This window comes from Cynoglossus semilaevis, chromosome 9 (genome assembly GCF_000523025.1).
Source record: "Cynoglossus semilaevis isolate Cse_v1.0 chromosome 9, Cse_v1.0, whole genome shotgun sequence".
Lineage (NCBI taxonomy): Eukaryota > Metazoa > Chordata > Actinopteri > Pleuronectiformes > Cynoglossidae > Cynoglossus > Cynoglossus semilaevis.
The window spans coordinates 5,329,223-5,352,523 of NC_024315.1; the positions used below are offsets into that span (position 1 = coordinate 5,329,223).

Consider the following 23,301-nt stretch of genomic DNA (forward strand, 5'->3'; position numbering starts at 1 on the left):
CCACTACCACTGATCTAACATAGTTTATGGTGGATGATCCCTGAGGGAGCCAGGAGTCATGGAAGCCAGCAGCACCGCCATGAGACACAAAATGAAATCATCAGGCTTATGCTTTTTTAAACAGTAGCCTTAAAGACACAGTCAGAGCTTTTAAAAGGAAATTTATTTTAGATTTTAACCGCTTTAATAAAGACAAATCCTTACAAAATAAATATAACCTTTAGTATGTAAGACTTAGGGGAAAAACCCTTCCATAAAGACCGTGTACGAGATGAATAAAATGTAGCTGTAAACCACCTACTGTATGTTTACATTTTGACAGGTTAGACCTGAAGCCTGTTAGCCTTTGAAACGTTAAACCGTAGCTGTCTGCCTGTATTCAAAACGTGGCCTATCAGAAACTCTATCTCTAAACGTTAGAAAATGTGCATAAATACACAAATCAAGAACATTATGAACAATAATTAGGACTGACAAAACCAATATGATGTGTGTTGGTGACAGATTCAGTGTACTGCACATAAATAAATAAATAATACAATGCAACTGCTGCCTACCCAAAACTGTCCAAAGAAACAAAATACATTTTTTCAAGGCTTTTTAGCTTTTTAGCTTTTAAGCTTTTTAGCTTCATAGCAATGAGTTCACACGTGTCCCTAATAAAATGTCATTTGAGAAGTATATTACTAACAGACAAAAATCCATGTCATTGTTACAAGGTAACAGTGAGGGAGGCTCACACCTGTATGATGTGTCAACACACCTAAAGACTGGTTTGTCCTGATGGAACGGTCCAAAGAAAATACATTTCTGACGTTGTCTGTCCAGATCATAATAAAAGGTTATGAATAAATTAGATTATTTAATAAAAGTAATAATAAAATGATTTAAATTCCCTGCAAATCACTTTTTACTGTTCTGAGGTAAAAAATGATTTAAATTCCCTGCAAATCACGTTTTACTGTTCTGAGGTAAAAATCTTAAAAAATAATATTTGGTGTTTTAGACTTAGACCATCCACTTAGACCATCCACTTTTGTGATAAAGATTTAATCTGCTCTATTTAATATAGTTAAACGTGTTTTTAATTTTCATGTGACTGTGAAAATAGTAAATTGATATAAATAAATGTAACAAAAAAACTAACGACCACGAGCCTTTAAAAATGTATGATGCAATCTACGCAATAGCCAGCAGAGGGAGATGACAGAAAAAAAATCCACAAGGACTCGCGAGATAACCTAGGTCTCATGAAGTCTTCGCTTCGCTTTAACTCTCGCGGGATTTCGTATTTCCTCCTCTTTCACTCCCTGTAGCCAACATGGCAGTCGGCAAGAATAAGAGGCTGACCAAAGGCGGCAAAAAAGGTGCCAAAAAGAAGATGTAAGTAGAACATTTACCCTCTGTAAAGCAAAATACACTCTCTCCTTTTAGTCGGTGTCAGGTTTGGCTGAAAACCGTGAAGGATGAAGACGATTTTAAGTAGATGATAACAGGGCCGATGCTAGTCTTTCGTCGTCACCGGCCTGTGTGGAGCTCGGCCGGCATATTCCACATACTCCGTGCTGGAGCATTTTTCTTTTGGAATTGTGAAAGTGTGTTGGTCCGGTTTAATTTTATTTGGAGAGTATTGTGTGGGTTAAGAAATCGTAAGAACCAACGACCCTGTGTGAAACAGTATTTTGCTAATGGCTACAAAATGTTAGCTTGGGTTTAGATATGTTTGCCTACGGACATGCTTGCTAAACTGTTCGATACTGGAGAGTAACTGTGTTTAGTCCGATTGCACTATTTGTAAAACACGTTAATCTATGAGAAATAGTTATGTAAATCTTATACTCGGTTAAGAATTGAATGCTTTAGTGTTTGCTGCTAACCACATGAGTGTCCGAAGTACATGCTTACCTCGAGTTCAGAGAGGATTTTGAGACTTGTACTAACAGCACAATCGCCATTGATTATTGCAGTGTGGACCCTTTCTCCAAGAAGGACTGGTATGATGTCAAGGCACCAGCCATGTTCAACATCCGCAATATTGGCAAGACCTTGGTCACCAGGACCCAGGGAACCAGTAAGTCCTCATAATTTAAGAATCTAATTTCTTAATTGACGTAGGGCTGACAGTACGACTGTTTAGGGGAATTCTGATTATTTTAACGTTTAACATTGAATCACAGTTCATGAGGATGTTGTAATATTGTACAGGATTTTGTATAGAAGCAATAATCTTTGTTGCAATCAACCAGGGATTGCTTCCGATGGTCTTAAGGGACGTGTGTACGAGGTGAGCCTGGCTGACCTGCAGAACGACGAGGTGGCCTTCCGTAAATTCAAGCTCATCAGTGAAGATGTGCAGGGCAAGAACTGCCTCACAAACTTCCACGGCATGGACCTGACCCGTGACAAGATGTGCTCCATGGTCAAGAAGTGGCAGGTAACAATTTTTAATTCAAATCTTCTAAATATTAACTTTTAGTTACTAGTAAGAGTACGTTAGTACATTTACTTTACAAAGTAAATGTTGATAGTTCTTTGCTGTACATGTGGGATGGTTACATTGTATTACCATTTGTATTACTTGGAAGTATAATTTGTACACGTCTTCTTGCAGACCATGATTGAAGCCCACGTCGATGTCAAGACAACCGATGGCTACCTTCTGCGCCTGTTCTGCGTTGGTTTCACCAAAAAGCGCACCAACCAGATCAGAAAGACTTCGTATGCTCAGCACCAGCAGGTCCGTCAGATCCGCAAGAAGATGATGGAGATTATGTCCCGTGAGGTTCAGACCAACGATCTGAAGGAGGTTGTCAACAAGCTGTAAGTTATTCTCCTTCATGGGGTCATTTTACTGTAACGAGTCTCATTTCATTGAAAAACTTTTATAATGTATTTTTTTTTTTTCATCCAGTATCCCAGACAGTGTTGGCAAGGACATTGAGAAGGCCTGTCAGTCCATCTACCCTCTGCACGATGTCTACGTCCGCAAGGTCAAGATGCTTAAAAAGCCCAAGTTTGAGTGTAAGTAAAAAAAAGTTGCACATATTTACTATTTATTGAGAACATGTGATGAGACCTGTTTTGGTCCCATATGACCCTGTGATTACTGTTTTTGGATATTGAGAACATGTGATGAGACCTGTTTCGGTCCCATATGACCCCGTGATTACTGTTTTTGGAGTCTCCTGACGTTCCCTTACGTTATTAAATATTGTTTTAACTTAATTTTCATACAGAGTTACAGTTCACTGTTAGTTTTTTACTTTTCTTTAAATGTCGTTGACATTAAACGGCATTATACAACCTAACCCTAACCTGTTAAGATCAGCATGAGCTAAATGTCTTTGTACTCCACCCCCTTTTAGTGGGCAAACTGATGGAGCTCCACGGTGAGGGTGGTTCCAGCAGTACTACAAAGGCACCCGGTGACGACACTGGCGCCAAGGTGGAGAGGGCTGATGGCTACGAGCCCCCCATCCAGGAGACGGTCTAAAAACAACCTGACAGATTTAATAAAAAATGTAAATGACCAATTAAATGTCTCCGTTTTAATTCATTTCCATGTGGAAGGAGTGTCGTGTACATATGCTAACTGCTGTTAACATATGATGAAAAGAGACATAGAAGCAGACTACAGGTGATGAGTAAAAAAGTGTTTAAATGGTCATGAGAGGGGCAGCTGTGGTTGGACAAAGTTGACAGGGATGTGGAGGAAATAAATAAATGGGAATTGGTGTTCGCCAAAGGTACTGCACATAGCTGTCAGTGGTGTTGACATTAATACAGGCTTGAGAATTTTGTGTAAATGACAAAATGAGGGTAACATTGAGGAGACTACCTTAGAAATTTACCTGCACATAAGTTGGCAGCAACTGCGACATTTTCCTTGTCAAAATGGAAAAAAAATTGGGATGAAAGTTCCAAATGTTTAGTAACGTCATCACATGCATATAAAGCAGACCATTAAGAATTAAACAGCTTTTATTACGAGCAAGTAAAGATATATATATATATAAAAGCAAGCGGATGTATAAATTAGAATGAACCACTAGATGGCGCAAAAGATCAAATCTTACATCCATGATATTCACAACCTGCTGTAACACTGATACAAAACTATGTTAAGTGAAATTTCTATAAAACAGCTTGGAAATTAAATAGTTTTTAGTCAAAGGCAGATGTTTAAGATGTCCAGTGCTTAACTTTTTTTTTTTACAATCCCATGTCCACCACGTTCATTGCACTATTCCAGCATTTGAACATAGTTTTTTGGGACCATAGCTCTTCTCCCCTTCAAATCACCTAAGACCCATTCATCGTCAATGGACTCCAGGTTGGTTATTATATCGCCCACCTGTGGAAGAGGAGCAGACAGTTCAGGACGTGTAACTCTTCAGGTGAGGCCTGTGTTTACATGGAGAAACCTCCTGGTACCTGTAGAGAGAGCTCCTCCTCACAGTCAGAATTGAAGCTGTACAGAGCTCTGGCTTTTCTACCACCAGGAGCTGCAGCTTCATTTATCGGAATATTGGTTGACTGTTGACCTGCCGAGAATGGTACAGATACAGAACTATTTTATTTACCAATCTCCATACAGTAAAAGAATAAAAGCAGTTCTATCTAAAATAATTTATATCTAAAAAAGGAAGAAAAAATATGAAATTATATACTAGTGACAAATAGACCCACTGGGTGGCAGATCATTAGTAATTTCAATGAGGATGTTTTAAATTATATTTCTTATTAGTAACCTTGTAGTGGACTGCAGCCTAAACAAACCCTAATTTTACTCATTTTCCACATAATCCCTGTCCTGTCACACACTTCATACCTGTGGTACTTTCCACAAAGGCTGTAGGGAACATGCCGTCTCTGCCGTTCACGCTGCCACGGCTCCAGTCAGCACTGAGCTGCTCGGTGACCAGTATACAGTCGCCCTGCTGAAAGGACAGGTCATCGGCTGACTTCCCCGCGTAGTCGTACAGTGCCACCACCCAGTTAACATTGGACTTGGACACCTGTAGTCAACGGTACACAAGAAAAAGCTACATTTTGTCAATCTTTATTCACAATGAGCATTATGACTGGAATTTAAAACAAATAACTTACTTACCTGAGCAGGTTTTGGAATCTCAGCGTTTGAACTCTGAGCAGCCACCATTCCTGTGAGAGATTAAAATAAAACGCATGAATAATTCAGGAGTGAATTAATAAACGTTAATCTAAAAATACTTGATGCCAAGGAGTCAAACTTGTCACTTCATTGACTTGTGGCCAGACATGGTTTGTTAAAAATGTGTCTAGGCTTCATGTTTACTGAAGCGGGAGCTTTTGTAAACAGCCGTTTAATGAAACAGAAACAATTGAAGAAATTCCTGAAATGCCAGGGAGGAAAATGAGAGTTCATCTTTACAGAGCGATACCCATACCCATACCCTAAAACTAAAGTAATACAGCCAATAGGACTATATAAATTATGTTGGGACTTCAGATAAAGAATCTTCCAAATTAGGAGAAAATATTAAAAAATCTATCTTGAAAAAAAAAAACTACTTGGCTTCAACTAAAGGTAAACAAAATAATCAGAACTGTATCTTAAAATCGTACCAGGGAGAGCAATGGCCTTCGGCTGTGGCTGAGGCTGACTTGGAGCTGGAGGCAGATCTTCAATCACCTCCACAAAGCTGAGAGGGAAGAGTCCGGTAAGGACTCCCAGCTGCCCTTTGGCCCAGTCTTGTCCGATGTACTCCTTCAGCTGGATCATGTCTCCCTCTCTGAATGACAGTTCATCACTGTGCTCACCCTGAAAGTCAAACCTGGCCACACACCGTGGACCACTGCAGGAGACAAGCACAGCCACAACAGTTGATAAGATCAGAGGATTCTCATGATGTCATATCATAGAGTTAGATCAGATAGATCCCATCGTAGAATTTGTACCTTAATGTTGATGGCTTGGGTTTTCTTTCAGGGAGGGTTTTTGGTGAATCTGGCTTTAAGATTAGATTTCACACGTTATTATTTCACTCTTCAGTCTCTTCAACAATGTTACACACACTTGATACTTGCTTTTACGTAAAAATCTGGATGGACAAATTCAACTGTTAGAACAGTGTAGAACTTACCAACACTTTCACATAGTTGATGGGAAAGAAACCAGTGGACCCTCGACATGTGCCTCTGTACCACTCACTGTCCACTGGCTCCACCATGGTCACAATGTCACCTGCCTTCAGACACAGCTCACCTGGACCCTCTATAGAACCACAAGAGACACACTGTTGGTCAGGACTGGTTGTAGATCAAAGTTGCAAAGTTAAGAATATCTACTGAGCTGAGTAAGCAAACTCAAGTCTGAAAAAATAGTCGTGTCACCTGGTACAAAGTCAAACATGACCTCCATCTTTTGTCCTTGTCCGCCTCCACTTGAAGACCCAGGTGTCTGTAGAGAATAAACAAAGACTCAGTGAATCAGAACTTCAAAGAAACTAATAATGAAGGTTTACTTCCTCCTGTTTGATAAAGAAACTCATGACTGAAGGAGGAGTAACCTGAGATGGAGACACGTCTGAGGTCAAAGGAGTGATGACCTTCATACAAGACTTGTGGACTCTGCCTCTGATTTCTCCCGCTTGGCACTCGTAAATGTTCTGGTCAACCTTCTCTACCAGGAGCAGAACTTCATTTTTCTGTCGAGCAAAAAGATCCAGATGTTCTGACTCTGCCTGACAAACAGAGTCAGCTAATAGGAATAAATAATATAAAGTTACCTTGAATGACAGCTCCCCTGCACTGCTGGCGTTGTAATCCTGCTCTGCTATTCCATGAGGAAGTTCAAGCTTGGCAAAGAAAGCACAGGCATGACATCAGTAATTGTTGTGCAGTATTTGAGCCAATTGCAGTGGTGGGACGTCTCTCACTGTGTACTTGTTGTAGAGACGGTGGCCTGGGTTGGGCCTTGGAGGCAAGATGGGCTTTTTCCCATGGGACCCATGCATCTGGGGTTTAGGAGACACTGGCACTGAAACGGAGCGACCTGTGGTCTGTAAGCTGGGAGCGTGGGGCCGACCTGGCCCGGCTTTGACAGAAGGTGGGCGAGGTGGGAGGGTTCTGACCATGCTGGGCTTCCTGGGATCAGTCACATCATCATCATAGTAAATAAACAAAATCTTAAAACACAGGTCTTTCTCTAAACATAAACAGGAGACCCCTCCACCCCCTCCATGCTACATCATACTTACCGGGGTGGTAATGATGGTTCTGGCCCAAAGGGGGACGTGTCCTGTTGACGATTGATCAATAGTTTTAGCACTAAAAACAACTGGTGGAACAGTTTACGGTTCTAAAAAACCAAAGGAATCGTTAAAGAATCTGTTAAACACCTGTGATGGGAGGATGGGAGTGGACATTTGTCTCTGGATCAGCGAGCTGTTCATGGAGCCAATAGGTTTCTGAACAGGAAGAGGAGGAGGATGGCTGTCCTGAAAATTGTCTGAGACTGAGGAGAAACAATAATGTTATTACATTAACAACTAACAACCAACGGCTACAAATCACATTCAATCACAGACTTGATTTTATGCATCACTTTTGACTCACATGAAAGGGTTTTGCTGGGGACTCTGATCGTGGTTGGTCTCCTCGTTGCACTTTGTCGAGCGAATGAGCCTCCATTACTGTGCATGTTTGTCTCAGGCTCTGCTTGAAACTGAGCTGAAATAAAAAAGAAAAAAAAACATAACTATATCACGTTTGTATCACGAAAAAAAAACATAACTATATCACGTTTTTTAGAAGGAAAAAAAAAAAAAAAACATAACTTATCATGTTTTTTTAGAAGGATTGTGAATAGTCATGATGTCACACAATTTCATGTTTATATCATAAACATGGCTTACAGCAGCATCATGCTACTTCCAAAACAAAACCTGGATGTAGGAGGCTACAGGGAGGTGGGGCAGCTGAGATGATCTGGAAAACAACGCTGCTCCAAAGAGGTAACTTACACGGATAACTGCTGAAGGGGTCAGGGTCATTGATCACAGCAGTGGAGTTGTGGTTGTTGATGTTAAAGTTTGGTCTGGGCGGCTCTTTAGGAGGCTTCACTGGAGGAACAGGAGGCAGCGGTGAAGGTTCCTCCTCATAGACACAGTTGGCTCTGCTCAACAAAGAAGGACGGGGTCTGATTGGTGGTCCTTTGCTGTGTATAGTCTCTAGTTCCTCCTTTATGGACATTCCCACAGGTCTCTTAGGGGGCTCAGGTCTGGCGGCTGGTATGTGGTCTTCCGGTACGTACGTGGATGATACATCTTGACTGGTGTCATCGACACTGGCAGTGAATGAAGATCTGAGAGCCACAGAGGGCTTAGCAGCAACTGGAGGTTTGATGGCAGCCTTCCTCGGTCGAGGTTCTGGTTTGACTTGTTCCACTGCATTTCCATCCTCGGTCTGACTTTCAAAGGCCTTGATTCTGGCCTGCATATTTCCTTGATTATTGGTGCTCATTTCTCCAACAGCATTTTTACTTTCAGAGGCCTTGTCTGATTGGTTGACAATGTCACCCTTGTCCCCACACCTGCTCTCTGTGCTAAAAATCTCTAAGAGTTCTTTTAAATACTTATTTGAGGATTCATCTTCTGGAGCGACGTCGACACTGTCACTGTTTTCACCAAGTCTGACCAATGACTGCTCTGCAGTGGACTGCTTTGGGAGTTTTTTACGTGGAAGTGGGACTGGGTACTGATGAGACTGTGAAGAGGCAGAGGGATGAAGAGCAGCAGAGTCACAGTGGTTGGTTTGAGCAGCTTGGCTAGTTTGCTCTGATGTTCCTGCAGATGCAGTTTTTTCTGCTGTCCTTTTAGGAGCTCTGACACTTTTAGTGGCCGGTCTTCCGTCCCCTGGCTTTGGCAACAATGGTCTTGGTGGTTTTTGTGGTTTTTTACCTGCAAACAGATCCAAACAGAGTCCACCGTAAGAGTTACATCTGACCGAGACCTGGACTCAGACCAGCTGAAATAGTTTGTAGTTCCTACCAGTAGATCTTCTTTCAGCTGATGATGGAGTGGCAGCACTGCACTTTGAGGCAGAGGTGGTTGAATTTGCCCCCTGAGGGTCGGTCTGGGTGGCACTTGTGGTGGTGCAGTTAATGCGGCGAGGAGCTGCAGTCGGCTTAGAGATGTGCTCTTCCTGGGTTTTCTCTTGAATCACCTGGTCATAGGATGGTGGAGGCTGAGTCATGAAAGAGAGAGGTGTTCACACACACATGCACAGTTGCACTCACACATTATTATTTCCGTGATTGGAGGCTTTACTTTGCAGGCTTTACTTTTACAGCAATGTTTGACTCAGGACCTGGCTGGACAAACACCCACAATCTCATAAATGGTAAATTACATGAGGAAAACGAGGAAAACAGAATGAAAATAAACACTGTTGGCAGAACTGGGTGGTACCTGGGACACAGGTAGACCTGTTGAGGACCAGCTGGACTGAGACAGAGGAGGTAGAACGACAGAGGATCCAGGGAACCAGCTGTTTCTGACCAGGGGTTCTGATGAAACTACGGTGATCTCCGGTCGCCTAAAACACCCAAAATGTACACACGATAAAGATCTGGAAGAAAAGTACAGGAGTATTTCTTCAACCCCAAACTGTTTCAGATTACCTTCTGTCTCGGTGGTGGTCACACTGAGAGTTGCTTCTTGCTGTAGTAGAAAAGAAAACATCATTATCAGATCCACCAGGGATCACACGAACAATAATGTTGCATAAACACAACACACATTTTGAGCACCACTCCCTGGTGATTGTTAGAACACTAGTTCAGACAGATGGCATTTACAAACTAGATACAGCACTTGAATCACTCAACACACCAAACAAAAAAAATACCATTCACTATATTAACTTTTTCTACTGATTTTAAATAGCCAGTTTCTTTGTTTTTTCAAACTTACTTCGTTTGATGACAGCCCGCAAAGATGACAGACTGTAACACAGAGCACAAATACAAATTTAGAAATATCATCCAGATAACAATGTGGTCAGAAGTTTAGAAACTGAAATCTGTTCACTTGTCTTCAGCCAGAAGAAAAGAAAATAATAAATATGTATCACTGTAATCACCGATGCCATTTTTACGTGCGATATTTAAAAAAAGACCATGTTAAGGTGACAAAAACAAATATAGCAAAAACATAAAATAAACGGATACATTAACAAAACTAAGAATTTCTATTTCTGTCCTCAGGGTTTAACAGACACCACAGTCAGGCTCTAATATCAACACTTTCATCCCTGTGTGTCTTCACCAACGCTACAGTAAACAGTAGGGGCACAGCCTCAGCTGTAGGCGGGTAACTCTACCTCTCTGGGGAGGGTGAGAATGATCCGCCTCAGTTCAACGTTACTCCTTTCATTGATGGTGTAAATGATGAAGGAAACGTGCTTTTCTACAGATGCACGTATGCTGTAGATTTATTGTTTTGGGGCTGTGGTTGCTTTATTGCTTTATTGTTTTATTCCATTGCATTTTTACAACTCTTTAGCAGTAGAGCCTACGGTCAAAAGTCTTAGAAAAATGGATCAGATAAAACTACACACCTATAGCGTAAGGATTCTTGTTTGGTTCTTTCAGGCTGATCTGTGGAGGAACATACAGAAGAAGTTACTGTGTGTTGAAGAAAATACAAAACAAATGTACACCAGAGTTTAAGACGATCGTATGGTTTACTAAAGTGGCATCAGATGAACATTAATGTAATGACTGATTGAGTTGACAATAACCAATTAGTACAAAGTTAGACTGTTATTCATGTTTTTGGAACACATTACCAAGAAGAACTGAATGAACTAGAAATACTTGAACCAAACCCACAGTTGCAAGAAATGCATTTCAACCTTGATGAACCAGTTGGTAATACTGTGACTGGAGCAGATGGTTTCTAGAAGGACTTACTGGATTTAGTTGGTCAGGCAATGTTGTCACAAATTTGCATGATAGCCAAACGAGCTAAAAATAGCTGAAAAATAATGAAATTATGTGTAACTAGAGAAGTAGTCCACAGAAATGCTACAGTTGCTAAATTTCTGTGGAATTTTCCCATAATATTTGTACATGTGGACCATTGATATATGTCTATAAACAAAATACATGATCAAAAATTGAAGAAAGTTGTACCACATTTGGCCCCTGGACCTGACTTTGGATATACCTAGCTTTCATATCTTTTTTTCTTGCTTACTTTCGTGACTGAAGCAGAGCAACAAATAAGGGCAAAGGCTGGTGCTTCAACTGGGGGTTCTGTGACTTGGAGAATTGTGCATAAAGCAGCAGCAGTGGCCAAAGACAAAACAACAACTCGCACTTACAAGGAAGAATCAGAGGCAGTGAGAGCATAAGTCAGCATTGTTGCTGATGTAAAACCATGACCTCATTAGCAGCTCACCTGTCACACCTGTTAACCATGAGCCACTGTCAGAATCACTCAGGTTACACTTTAACACCACGGGGAGTTAAAAAAAAAAACTGTAGTCTGTAAATTCACTACCAACAAAGATAAACTGAGGCAACTGCCAAGTCTCCAGACACTTGTTCATCAAGACGTCCTTCACTTCCTGTAGTTTAGCAACAATCCAACATTAGTTTGTTGTTTCCCTGAAACTAAACTCATATCTCTTGTTAATACGAAGTCACCTCTTACCTGATGATAAGTCCTAAGTTTCAGCCCGAGCAGAGCCTTTCCATTAACATCATCACTGATCCACTGGGTGCGAGTGAGTTTGTGTTTCAAAGAAGTCGGAGCAGGTAGTCACACACCCACAGACAACACAGGGAGGGAGGGCATATCCCAGCTCTCCCGTGTTTACTCAGCCAATCTCACAAACCGGAATGTGGACATTCAGGAAGTGATGGTTGTGCCACACGACACTGCACCGTCACTGGCCATGAAAAGTAAAAGGTCACATGGATAATGATCCATGTTTTCAATGTTTTAATTAGTTGCAAATTAAAAACGAGCCTCAAACAGAGACAGACAATACTTTACCATTTCATCTACACCGGGGAATTGGGTCATTGACAATAATTACACCTAAAATGTATTCAAAATGCATACGTCATGATACAGGGTTGACATCAGCCATGTTCCAATTGGAGGATCAAATCATAATTACATGTCTTCTACTCTTCTTTTCTCTCTTCATGCACTGAAAAACTATTTCTAAATCATGTGCATTAACATCAACATTATGAAAAACCCTAAGTTGCAAAAAAGATTCTAAGAAAAACATTAATGTCCTCCTCATGTCATTTAGCTAGTTTAGATACCTCCTTTTTCCAGTTTCATTACATTCCTGAGATGCTCTGGCGCCCTCTAGGGGAGGCACACATTCACTTTAGAAACTCCTGGTGTATAGCACAGTAAATGCTGTTTCTATAAGCGAAGGAAAGTGGAAACCAACCATAAAGATGAACAAAATACAGAAACATTTCCCAGAAAATGTTGAAGCAGTTAAACAGTATGTCTTTAAATAGGTGGGTTTTTTCAAAGATGTTTGAATTTAGCATGCAACATTTAAGCTTTAATTAAAAATTTAAAATGTGTTTGGTTTGAATCCCAAATATTTGAATAATGCAGCCCGTGAATACATGGAATTGCTGAGGAAACAATATTACAACACTAACAAATGTGCCACAAAGCTGCTGAACTCAGCTGGCCTGGCTTCCCACAGCCGGTCTTCTCCCTTGAACACATGCTGACATTACTCAGCACAAGAGCAGCAGTCAAAGAGCAGCTGGTGAAAAGGTTGGCAACAAAAGGCAGAGGGAGAAAAACAGTCTGCCTCTGTGTGACACACTACACCAGCAGGGACGGAGCAGGAACTCCTTCACATCCAGTCAGACTGAGAACCTTTTCTAACTTTTTATCCAACCAGCAAGGATGAATCTGGTGACAGAACCATGAATATCAGACAGGTTCTGTCATCATGTTGAACACACTGAGATAAACGCTGTGTTCCATTTTCTGCAGTTCTGTTCTGTCGAAAGAATACACTGTCATGTGATCTAAGCATGTCGGAAAGGTATAGTTAAGGAAAAGACAGTGATAAGATGCGAGTCACGCTGGGATTATATAAGGGGCAAAAGTTCATACTGCATCAAACTGAAGCAAGAGGGAGGCATTAAAGACAGGGTCTAAATATTGATCTCTCAATGGGGTTAATTATATATGAATATATACATATATTTCTAAAATGGCGTACATTTGTGCTAAGTTGTTTAATTGTTCATTTATAATTGGCTAATGGCTGATCAGATTTTATTGAGAAGACTCTCTTTAACTACTTTAAGGAGACATTTGCACTCAATATTTGTCTACAAATGTCACATTGTAAAAGTGATCTTGTTAATTTAACAGGTAGTTGACAGTGGACATTTTTAAAAACAAATCTGCTGAATATGGTTCACCATAATAACATGAAATTATTAAGACTAACACAATGATGCCTAGTTAATGTTACATTGCACATACTACATGTACTACAGTACATGTTAAACAATAATCAGATATTTTAAATTAAATCTTTAAAACAGAAGACCTTCATACCTTCATTGGTTTGATCATATGTGTTTCTCTGTGTTTCTGGTTTAATACATACAGTATATTTAAAAAAAAACACGTACGTTGTGCCATCGTGAACTAAACATAAATTAACATTTTCTTCCTAGAATTTGTAGATTACTGTTAGATTTATTAACGTTAGTTTTAAGCAAGAACAATTTGAAAGAAAAAAAAACAATCCAAGGAACTGCAAAGAGTCTGCGATAAATCGGTATTAACAATATTCAATGTATTTGAACTGCCAAACTTCAGTATTTTATTCTATTGTATTTTCTGTGAAGCGGATTAAAAACAGTTGCCAGCCTGTTACATTCCTCGACTGTTGGGCCTCTCTACTGTCGCCTACCTGTTGCCTGGTTCCTGCTCCGGACGCCCCGCACATCTCGGCTACGCTCCCCCTCCTTCTCATCCAGCCGCCGGGCCTCCGCCATCGGGACTTAAACACAACGAAGACACTGATTAAATAACTTAATTAAAAATACATAATTGTCCTCATATAGGCTGCCACATACCTTCGATCGACAACTCTGACCGCTCGGTGTGTCCAGAACACTGGGAGTTGCAGTGCGTCCTGCCCACCACTGCGTGTGCCCCTCACTGGCTGGATGGAGGTGGTGCCACTCAGAGTACAAACCCGAATGAACAGGACCAAGAGTCTGGGTATTAAAAAGACACTAGTGATTATAATGTATTAATCATTTTATTAAAAAACAAACAGACAAAAACAAAACACTAAGGTTTCATTGGACTACACAGAAAGGGAAAAGTCCCCCCCAATTGCCAACAGTTTAAAAAAAGGAGGCCTGCAGGATTAAAAACAAAACTAACTTTTTTCACTTTTTAATTCATGTTAAAAGCCTGTGGTTTAGAAACAAACCCCAAAACAATGTGATGGGCCAAAAAGGGCCTGGAGCAGAGCAGCGTCTCAGAATGATTTTTTAAAAAGAAAATATTAAACAAATACTAATAATGGTCACAGTAATGCTGCTATATCTTAGTATGTATACAATACAAATAAAACATAGTATGTATGTTTGTTATTTTTTGCGGAATAAATCCAAACATATGTTTGGAAGTAAAGCAAACAATGTCCAGGAATAAAAATTCCGATTTTTAGGGCTTTACGTGCGCGTTGATTCTACTAATCTCCACAAGATGGCACCATTTCACAATTTTAAAAAAAGGCGACTTCGGCTGAATAGGCAATGAGAAAGAAAGAGTTGGACGGATCTCACAATATAACGTCATGACAACAGGGTGGTAAGAACATGTAGTTCGCTGTCGAAATGTTTAGAACATTTTTTGTCTGGTGAAAAAACGATTATCAAAGTGCTAAAGAGACAAATTGACCAGATTATTTGTTTATATTGCTGGCTCGGAGTGTTGACCGAGGAAAATCTGATCAGTTATTGTAGCAGACTGAGGAGTTTGTAGAAACAAGGCAACAGCAGGTATCAGATCTCCAACTCCTGCAATGAACCCACTTTAATTTAAACCACACATGAATTAATTAATCTAAGTATAATCAGTTATTGTAGCAGACTGAGGAGTTTGTAGAAACAAGGCAACAGCAGGTATCAGATCTCCAACTCCTGCAATGAACCCACTTTAATTAAAAACCACACACGAATTAATATCCAATTATCTTATAGTTTTCTGGAGGTATCCCGGACGTAGCCCCACCCCCTACTCTTACCCTGTGTCAATTATATAACTTCTTTATTGTCTCGCTGTCCTCACTTCAACTCGCCCGTCGTCATATTCTTCTGCGCCACATAAAAATGATGTACCGACTTACAGTACATGAGAAACCCATGTTCTTGATGCTATGGCTGATCAAATGTGTACCTGTAAAGATACTAGTTCATCAATTTCCAACTCCAAGACCGTGTTGTCTTACCTATATACATCTTTATACTTCTCTGACCAACTGTCACCGCTTTTACACTGCCTTCACACACTTGCCCAGCATTTCACAATTGAATGTGTTTGTAGAGTTTATGTATAAAATGACTATATAGATTTGTAGTGATATCGTGAAGCCCTCTTTGTGATCTCAAATTAAAAGAAGGAATGTCACATTTAATGCTTTAACAACAATTTAGGAGGTTAGGAGGTTAAAGCACCAATGATCCAGATTAATAAAAATGTATGAGGACAAATGTGACAAAACGTCCCAAAAAGACAATAACAAAATGAGGTGGTTATTGATTCACTGCTGGTTGGATCTTTCAGAGTTTCATCTTTATTTTATTTTATTCAAGTGGGTCCAATCAAAAACCTGTATTGACCTGAAGGATCAATGTAAGGCAGCAGCAGACACCATGTCTCTACGAACTAAAATTACTTAAGAATGTGACTGTGAAAAGTCATAAAAAAACATAGCAGGAATTTTTATTGAAGGAGAATTTAGCTTTTGTTATTTTAAGTATCGCTGACGTCATGGGAATGTTTATGATGCACACCTCGTCATTCAACCTAAATCACAAGACATGGTTTCATTAAATGGAGGCAGAGTCAATTTTGTAAGGCAGGTTGCAAACAAACTTGTTGCATTTTTCTTGCTTCCATTCTCATTCCAGGTGCCTGACATGGTATGTACTCTGCTTTGGCACCACCTAAGTTTTCATGCCCACTAATAATTCAAACATGTCCTAGCACACTATGGTCTTTGTGTCCAACAGAGAAGACAACTCCTTCACCTCGTCACAGGCCTGTTTGCTTTGTAAATCCTCTCCAGTCGGAGTACAATAAAATGCACAGATGAACAACATTATTTGTCGCAACACGGTGATTGATGTCATTGCTTTTCTTTTCCATTCTTTCTCCTGTCACTCCATCACCTTATAAAGGCTGTGAACGATTCAGAGACACAGAGTGTAACATACGTAACGTAAGAGCTCCTGAAGGAACTAAACACAGACTATATCTGGTAACTTTAACATTTTATTTTCTAATTTTTTGGTTGACCTCCTGTTTGAATACAATATAAATATATTTGCTTGAAGTGCTTGGAAGAAACTTCACAAAGACCAAAGATGCTTCCTATCATCTTTATACATCTCCTGATCATAGGTGAGTTGATACCTTTTTAAAAACAGAATAAAATAAAAAAACCTAGTAATTATCAAACTCGTAACTCAAACCAGCGCTGTTCTGGACACAACTATAGCAGCAGGAAGGAACCACGACTGTGGCAGGAGGAACCACGACTGTGGCAGGAGGAACCACGACTGCGGCAGGAGTAACCACGACTGGAGCAGGAGGAACCACGACTGCGGCAGGAGGAACCATGACTGCGGCAGGAGGAACCATGACTGCGGCAGGAGGAACCATGACTGCGGCAGGAGGAACCATGACTGCGGCAGGAGGAACCACGACTGCGGCAGGAGGAACCACGACTGTGGCAGGAGTAACCACGACTGGAGCAGGAGGAACCACGACTGTGGCAGGAGGAACCACGACAGCCGCTGGAGGAACCACAACTGTAGCAGGAGGAACCACGACAACGGCCACTGTGATGACGACAACTGTAAACGCCACCAGCGCAGCTCCGGCCGAACACACTGGGGTGAAGGTGATGAGCGGTCTGCTCCTCTGTCCCCTCACTGCTCTGTTCTTCAGGCTCTTCATTACAGTCTGACTCTGTCTTCATGTCTCTACTACAACGCAGTCGTTGAATGTGTAATTTATGGTGAAAAAGCTGATTTCAGTATACTGTTAAACACTGACGTTGATGGATGTGAAAGTTCCATCTAATATGAAGTGTTAAATAAAATTTATGACCAAATTCAATTTTGCTTGTCTTGTCACTGCTTCAATGTCATCTTTTTGTTTTAAGCAGTTTTTACTTCACATCAGAAGTCACCAACTGTATTTTTCAATGGGCCATAATTTTTCTGGACACACACCTTGTGTTACATAAAAATCATATTTTTATGTAACATTATATTTGATGTTTATGAAATATAATACGTAGTTATTTAAGTCCCAGTTGTCGATGTTTTCAGTTGCTTTAATAGCAGGTACTACACAATATTTTCTCTTTGAGCCTCACAATTTTGGAATCGAGTCGTGGGCCAAATAGGGCGGTTTGTCGGGCCGGAATCAGCCCATGTGCCACCAGTTGATACTGACTGCTCCATGTGATGATGGAAGCCTCAAGGTCAGAATTTCAACTGTAAAAATTACCTGAACTGGTAAACTTTTGAAATTACGACTCAAATAAGTCCAAAGTGTTTTAATGAATTAACTAATTTAGTAAAGTAATATACCATGAGAGTAGAAAACTGTCGTCAACTGTTGAACTTTTTCATATTCTTCTCGTTTTTTTTATTCAAAGACCTAATAAACCTAGTCTTTTCTAAATGTCGTCTGATGTAACGTAACTTAGTAGATACTCAGTCTGACTGGTCCATTTTAAATGGATTGAACCTCTCCTTTTTGTTTTTTACTTGACACCAAAATGACCTGTAGTCCCTGGCAGTCACTCATTAATCAAAGTGACTGGTTTAGTCTCACACTATTTGCCGAAGTGACAAACTAACTAATCTTACCACATTTTTGCAGTCTTACTCATAATCAAACATGGTTGCCTTGTCTTAAACATTTGAATGGAAAGAACTAAATACTTCTTGTAATACATTAAAAATATTTCTGGTTAACATTTCAAACAGATGTGTTTCCTAAATGTAAAATAGATCTCTGTTATTTATGCATCATTTATGGGTTATTTTGTTTTACATAGCGTTTTCTGCTTAGTATCAGAGCAGATTATAAGGTGAATGACGTGCAAATGAATAAAATTACAATAGATTAATGTAAAGTATGTGATGTCACATGGCAGTCATGTGAGAATCTGTCACAGGTGTGAACGGGTGTGAATGCATATCCATCACAATGTTTGTCAGTGACAGCCCATAAACATAGAAGAGAAATTGGATATATACGTTTTTATGTAAAGGGGAATTCCGAGGACTTAACACATTAATGTTTGGTATTTAAAAGTATGGACAAAGATGTGTCACATGTTTATCACCTCCTACTACTGTATTACAGGGGAGATATTTCAGTATGAGTGTGAAGAGTCACCTGTTATATGACGTCCAAAGATGTATAATAAAAAAAAAGGAGTGTAGGCACAAACATTGTATTGCATACCTTTGTTTGAAGACAAACTTTAAAGCCGTCCTCCAGTGGGAGCAGCGTCTGCATGAGAGAGTGACATTAGGGTCAAGTCAAATGAATTTAAACACGCGTGCATTTGAAAAACAATAGGTGTTCTTTTAAAGTGCTGAACAACAAACAAACCTTTTTAACATTCACATTCTGAATCACAACTCATAAACAACTAGTAATTATTTTAAAGATAAGTAGAAGACTTGATCTATGTACGTAAGCAGAAAAAGATTGAGAGAATGATTTTTCTCCTCTACTTACCGTTTACACAGGGAAGATGACATCTCTTCTCAGGATTACGAGTGGCAGGATGTCCTACAATTATACCAAATGGATATATAATTATACAAATAGACAGTGTATTATTGTAAATTTTAACATAAAAAAAACTAGCATTCCTGAAACAGAGGTCACATCATAATCACATAAAAAACGTCGTCCTAAAGTGTACCTTGACTGCAGACACGGTGTGTACTCATTCAATCAAATGTAACTTTTCACCTGTTTTGTTTCTGCCGTCTTTTGTTTGGCTCCGTCAAACACAGTAAAGACGGAAGTTACTGATTTTAAAAAATACTATGTTTACACTGATATGTAGCGACTACATGAACATAAACATTCTTTAAAAATGGCCGTATTAAACGTTTCAATTTAACGGTTCTCCCGCGCTTGAGTCACATGCTTGCCTTAAGTTCTCGCGTGATCTCGTCCAAGTCACGTAGTCTACCTTTTCTTGCCATTACGTCTCGCGATACCGACGACATCCACTTGTCTGTTTTCTAGGTCTACTGTTTCTTCACTACCGACGTAATAAATTTAAAAACTATTTATAAAAAACGAACGAATCCAAATAATCGCTCTAAATCGAGTTTGTTATTTCTAAATGTTTGACCATACTTTAACAACAGTAACTTTAACTGAAATGTAAATTAAACGTACTTACAAGGCCATTCCGTCACTTCAGACAATCACCACAAGGAGTCGACATTGTCTCAATTTTATATATATGGCATTTAACTGGCTAAATAATACTTTTAGTAATGGTAACGCTGCATATTTCAAGGTGGCAGCAGTAAACAAAATCGCTTTTATCTGGCTATAAATAATTATAACAATAGAAGAAAAAGAACGAGCTGCATTAATGACAACTCAATTTTACAAAAAAAAAAAAAATTTCTTAAAAGGACATGTCATCACTTTTGCAACTACAAAATAACAGTAACATTCTGTTCTCAAATTGTAGGTTTTGTTTACATATTAACATTGTTGAAAAATGAATCAAATTTTCCCAGAACCTGGAGTTTTTATTTACAGTTCAAGTCAGTCACATGCAACCCTTTTAAAACAAATAAACATTAAAATTAGCCAAAAAAAAAGAGAGAAAAAACAATGAACATTAATTCTTTCAAAAAGCAATATACAAAAATAGAGCTTACAAATACTGTACAGCAATCATCTCCAAAAATATTCTGCTGCAGAATTTTAACATTTACAAACAATGTCTGTGAAAGTCCACAAACATAATTGTGTTAACAAACTGAGGTGTGGGTTTGGAGGCTCACTAGAAAAGGTGGGTTTAAGTGTGAGTGGAGAGGGGGAGGTGGAAGGATAGGAGGGGAGGATTATTTGTTATTAGTTATTGAAGCTATAGAGAAATAAATAACACCGTATTAAACAAGAACGTTCAAAGCTGGAAGGCAGTGTTAGATCCTAACCAGTGGTGCTCTGGGAATATAACGAAACTCCTCACCTACGTACACAGGGACAATGTACTTTTCTACTTTGTCTATTAATAACTGCAGAGTTTTTGAACAATGTCTGCCTTCAAGAGCTTTGTCTGGTGTGGACAATCATTCTAATGGGTTTCTGACGCAGTTATTTATTCACCTACGAGGAACAGAAAAATTTCAATCTGATGAACTCCTGTTTTTCTTCTGACGGTGTCTAAATATAGCACCTAAGGAGTCAGAAGCAGCATTGACGTCAGAAGTGATTTGTCTGCTGGGAAGCCATTCATTCACTTATTAATGAGTGCTTCAAGGTCCATTTTTCTCGCCTGGCTCTAACGGATATTCCCAAGGTTTTCTTCTGTTTGTCTCAGACAATGAGCCGTACTCCTCCATCTATTTGTTTTGGCACTTTGTTTTAAATGGGATATTGATGGCACACAGGAGGAAAGAGAGGCAGTACAGATGAAGAGGGGCAATACTTTCACAATCAAACAACATGTAAGATTGTTGAGCGGCAGGAAGTGTGCAGCTGCCATTTAGTTTACAGGAACAAGAGTGTTTCTTGTACACCTTCTACACAACACGACAACAGAGATCCATGCCTACAATCACTGACTTCTTTTCTGTCTCTTGTAAACCGTACGTTAAGATCTGAATTTGTTAAGTAATGGTGCAGAAGATAATCATCAGTCCCAAAATGTCCTGATATGTAATTTAACAAAAGAGGTTTTGGAGGGAAACGTTCCACCAGGAACTCTAGCAGTGACATACACGGTCTGTCAAACAGTCACAGCTTTTCTATGAACACTGACTAAGAAACAGACGTGTGACAGAAGTCATCGAGTACACAACATCCTGGAAACACAGTTTACTATTATAAACCCAACCTTTCTACTGAGGAAGAGGTGAATGATGCTTCTCAGTCACATGATGATTCATGAGCATCCTGTCCAGCCCCGAGGTTGCGAGGTTTTTTCAGGAGTCGCTTTTGTTCAAACAAAGCTGATAGGGTTGTTAGAGTTTCCTTGAAATCGCTTCAGGGATGATTCAAAGCCTTTACTGTATGACCTGTTTCAGGGTGTGGAGCAAAAGTAGTGAGAAAAAAAAACATTTAACAATAAAAATCGTTTTCACAATGTTCCAATGTAACAAGTTGGTGATCAGCAGAATAAAACTGTGATCCATAACGTGGAGAAAACCATGAAGGATGTTGATCATTTGTCCATCTCTACTGGACAGTTTCAGTTTGAATGAAAAAGAAAAAATATCAGTCATATGTCACAGAGGAAAAAAGAAACCGAAAGAGAATTGTGTCTATTATGCTGAAAGAGGAAAAAAGAAACCGAAAGAGAATTATGTCTGATCTCATTGAGCTATGCAAATAAAAAAAGGTTCATGATCATAAATGAATTGACTTGTGATGACTAATGTTGACTAATGATGGATATATGGCCCGACTGCGGCAACTTTAAAACAGACACAACAGCAGTGTGTTGGAAAGGAACTCAAAGGAAAAACAGTAAAGGGTTCGATTAAATGTTTTCTCAGTCATTTTTACAATAATTCATTACATTTTAGGCCTGTTAATCAAATATGACTTTGATCAGATAAATCACACAGTAGCTGTGGATTAATTATGACTAATCACGATGAGTAATCTGTCATAATTAATTGGGGCGAAATTTGACAAAAAGTGTTATCTTCCGTTTGTTGCTGGAGCAGAAGGACAAATAGAAGCAGGAAGTTGTTTATGTTTCACCCCTGTTTATATTTATAACTAATCCAAATGGAATGGATGGGATTTTTAATAATTTAATATAAGTGTTAAGAAAAATATGTTAAAGTTTTTCTCAAATCATAAGAACATGTATCAACTATTATACATCTTTTTACGTGTGTATCAACTGTGTATTAGAGCAACAGTAGGTGAATGGATGGTGGACATGTTGAACATGCAGTACAGTGCATGTCAGTCTGCACATACGTGGATATTTTTATCAGATTCATTTTCACAGTTTAAATAACGTGATCATTTCCACAGCCGTAATTCAATCAGATGAACATTTGATTCAACTGCATTTCACTCCAGTTGTTCATTTTTGTATGTAGTGGGATTCATCTGTCGATGATGCAGGTTTGCCAATTGGATTCCATAGACAATAAGCATTGGCGACTGTCTGCAGACCAAGCAAAACTACATCAATGTTCCCTAATCCACAGAAAGAGAGACAGAAAACGGACAAATGTGGATCAAACGTGCTCTCAGTGTGTGGCAGGACAAAGGCGTCCCTGGACTGTTGGAGATACACAAAGAGTTGTATATGTTTGTGTGAATGGAAAACGCTTCTTCGCTAAAACCTGCTGACCACTGACTCTGTGACCAATCAGGTGTGGGGGGGGGCAGTGATACTCCCCACCCTCTTTCCACCACCTGCTGTGTAGAGGCCAAAACAGCACGGTTGACGCCAAATTATTTACTCATTTCATTTGCTCGCTGCAGCAGTACCAATACCTTTAAATAAATAAGAGAGAAAATAACATAATAAATACAAAAAAACAACTATCCCTGTGTTGAAGCTCAAGTAGCTGCAACAGCAAGTGTGGCATTACTCCATGTGTGAGGCATTATTCTGATGTCTAATTATTAATTGTTTTCTAGCAGTATATGTTGAACTACTTTAAATATAAAAAAAACATTCACAGAGTTTACTCCTAGAAAAATTAGCGTAGCAGCAAAATAATGGAATAATTATTCTATTTGCCTTATATTG

General features: G+C 39.4%; 2 protein-coding genes across 4 annotated transcripts; one reads left to right on the top strand and one right to left on the bottom strand.

The window, feature by feature from the left end:
• Positions 1–1,227: 1,227 nt before the first annotated feature.
• On the top strand, positions 1,228–3,538 carry rps3a (ribosomal protein S3A). Its single transcript, XM_008316702.3, has 6 exons — positions 1,228–1,383; positions 1,968–2,071; positions 2,247–2,434; positions 2,612–2,820; positions 2,912–3,021; positions 3,366–3,538. The coding sequence occupies exons 1-6, from the start codon at positions 1,322–1,324 to the stop codon at positions 3,491–3,493; spliced, it is 801 nt and encodes a 266-aa protein (XP_008314924.1). The 5' UTR covers positions 1,228–1,321; the 3' UTR covers positions 3,494–3,538.
• sh3d19 (SH3 domain containing 19) lies at positions 3,535–21,855 on the bottom strand. 3 transcript variants are annotated; one of them, XM_025058942.1, is made up of 25 exons: positions 19,302–21,855; positions 19,062–19,115; positions 18,783–18,830; positions 14,135–14,278; positions 13,969–14,058; positions 10,603–10,642; positions 9,957–9,988; positions 9,665–9,704; positions 9,453–9,579; positions 9,033–9,207; positions 8,007–8,942; positions 7,600–7,713; positions 7,383–7,498; positions 7,242–7,282; positions 6,921–7,128; positions 6,771–6,839; positions 6,552–6,689; positions 6,376–6,442; positions 6,126–6,256; positions 5,941–5,993; positions 5,608–5,837; positions 5,114–5,163; positions 4,832–5,018; positions 4,435–4,544; positions 3,535–4,354 (listed from the first exon to the last, which is right to left on the bottom strand). In XM_025058942.1, exons 5-25 carry the CDS (start codon positions 14,051–14,053, stop codon positions 4,244–4,246), a joined length of 3,060 nt encoding a protein of 1,019 aa, XP_024914710.1. In that variant the 5' UTR covers positions 14,054–14,058; positions 14,135–14,278; positions 18,783–18,830; positions 19,062–19,115; positions 19,302–21,855; the 3' UTR covers positions 3,535–4,243. The 3 variants fall into 3 exon arrangements, with proteins under 3 accessions (XP_024914710.1, XP_008314926.1, XP_008314925.1); XM_008316704.3 differs by having other exon boundaries at positions 9,033–9,228; XM_008316703.3 differs by having other exon boundaries at positions 9,033–9,228; positions 19,252–21,855.
• Positions 21,856–23,301: the final 1,446 nt, after the last annotated feature.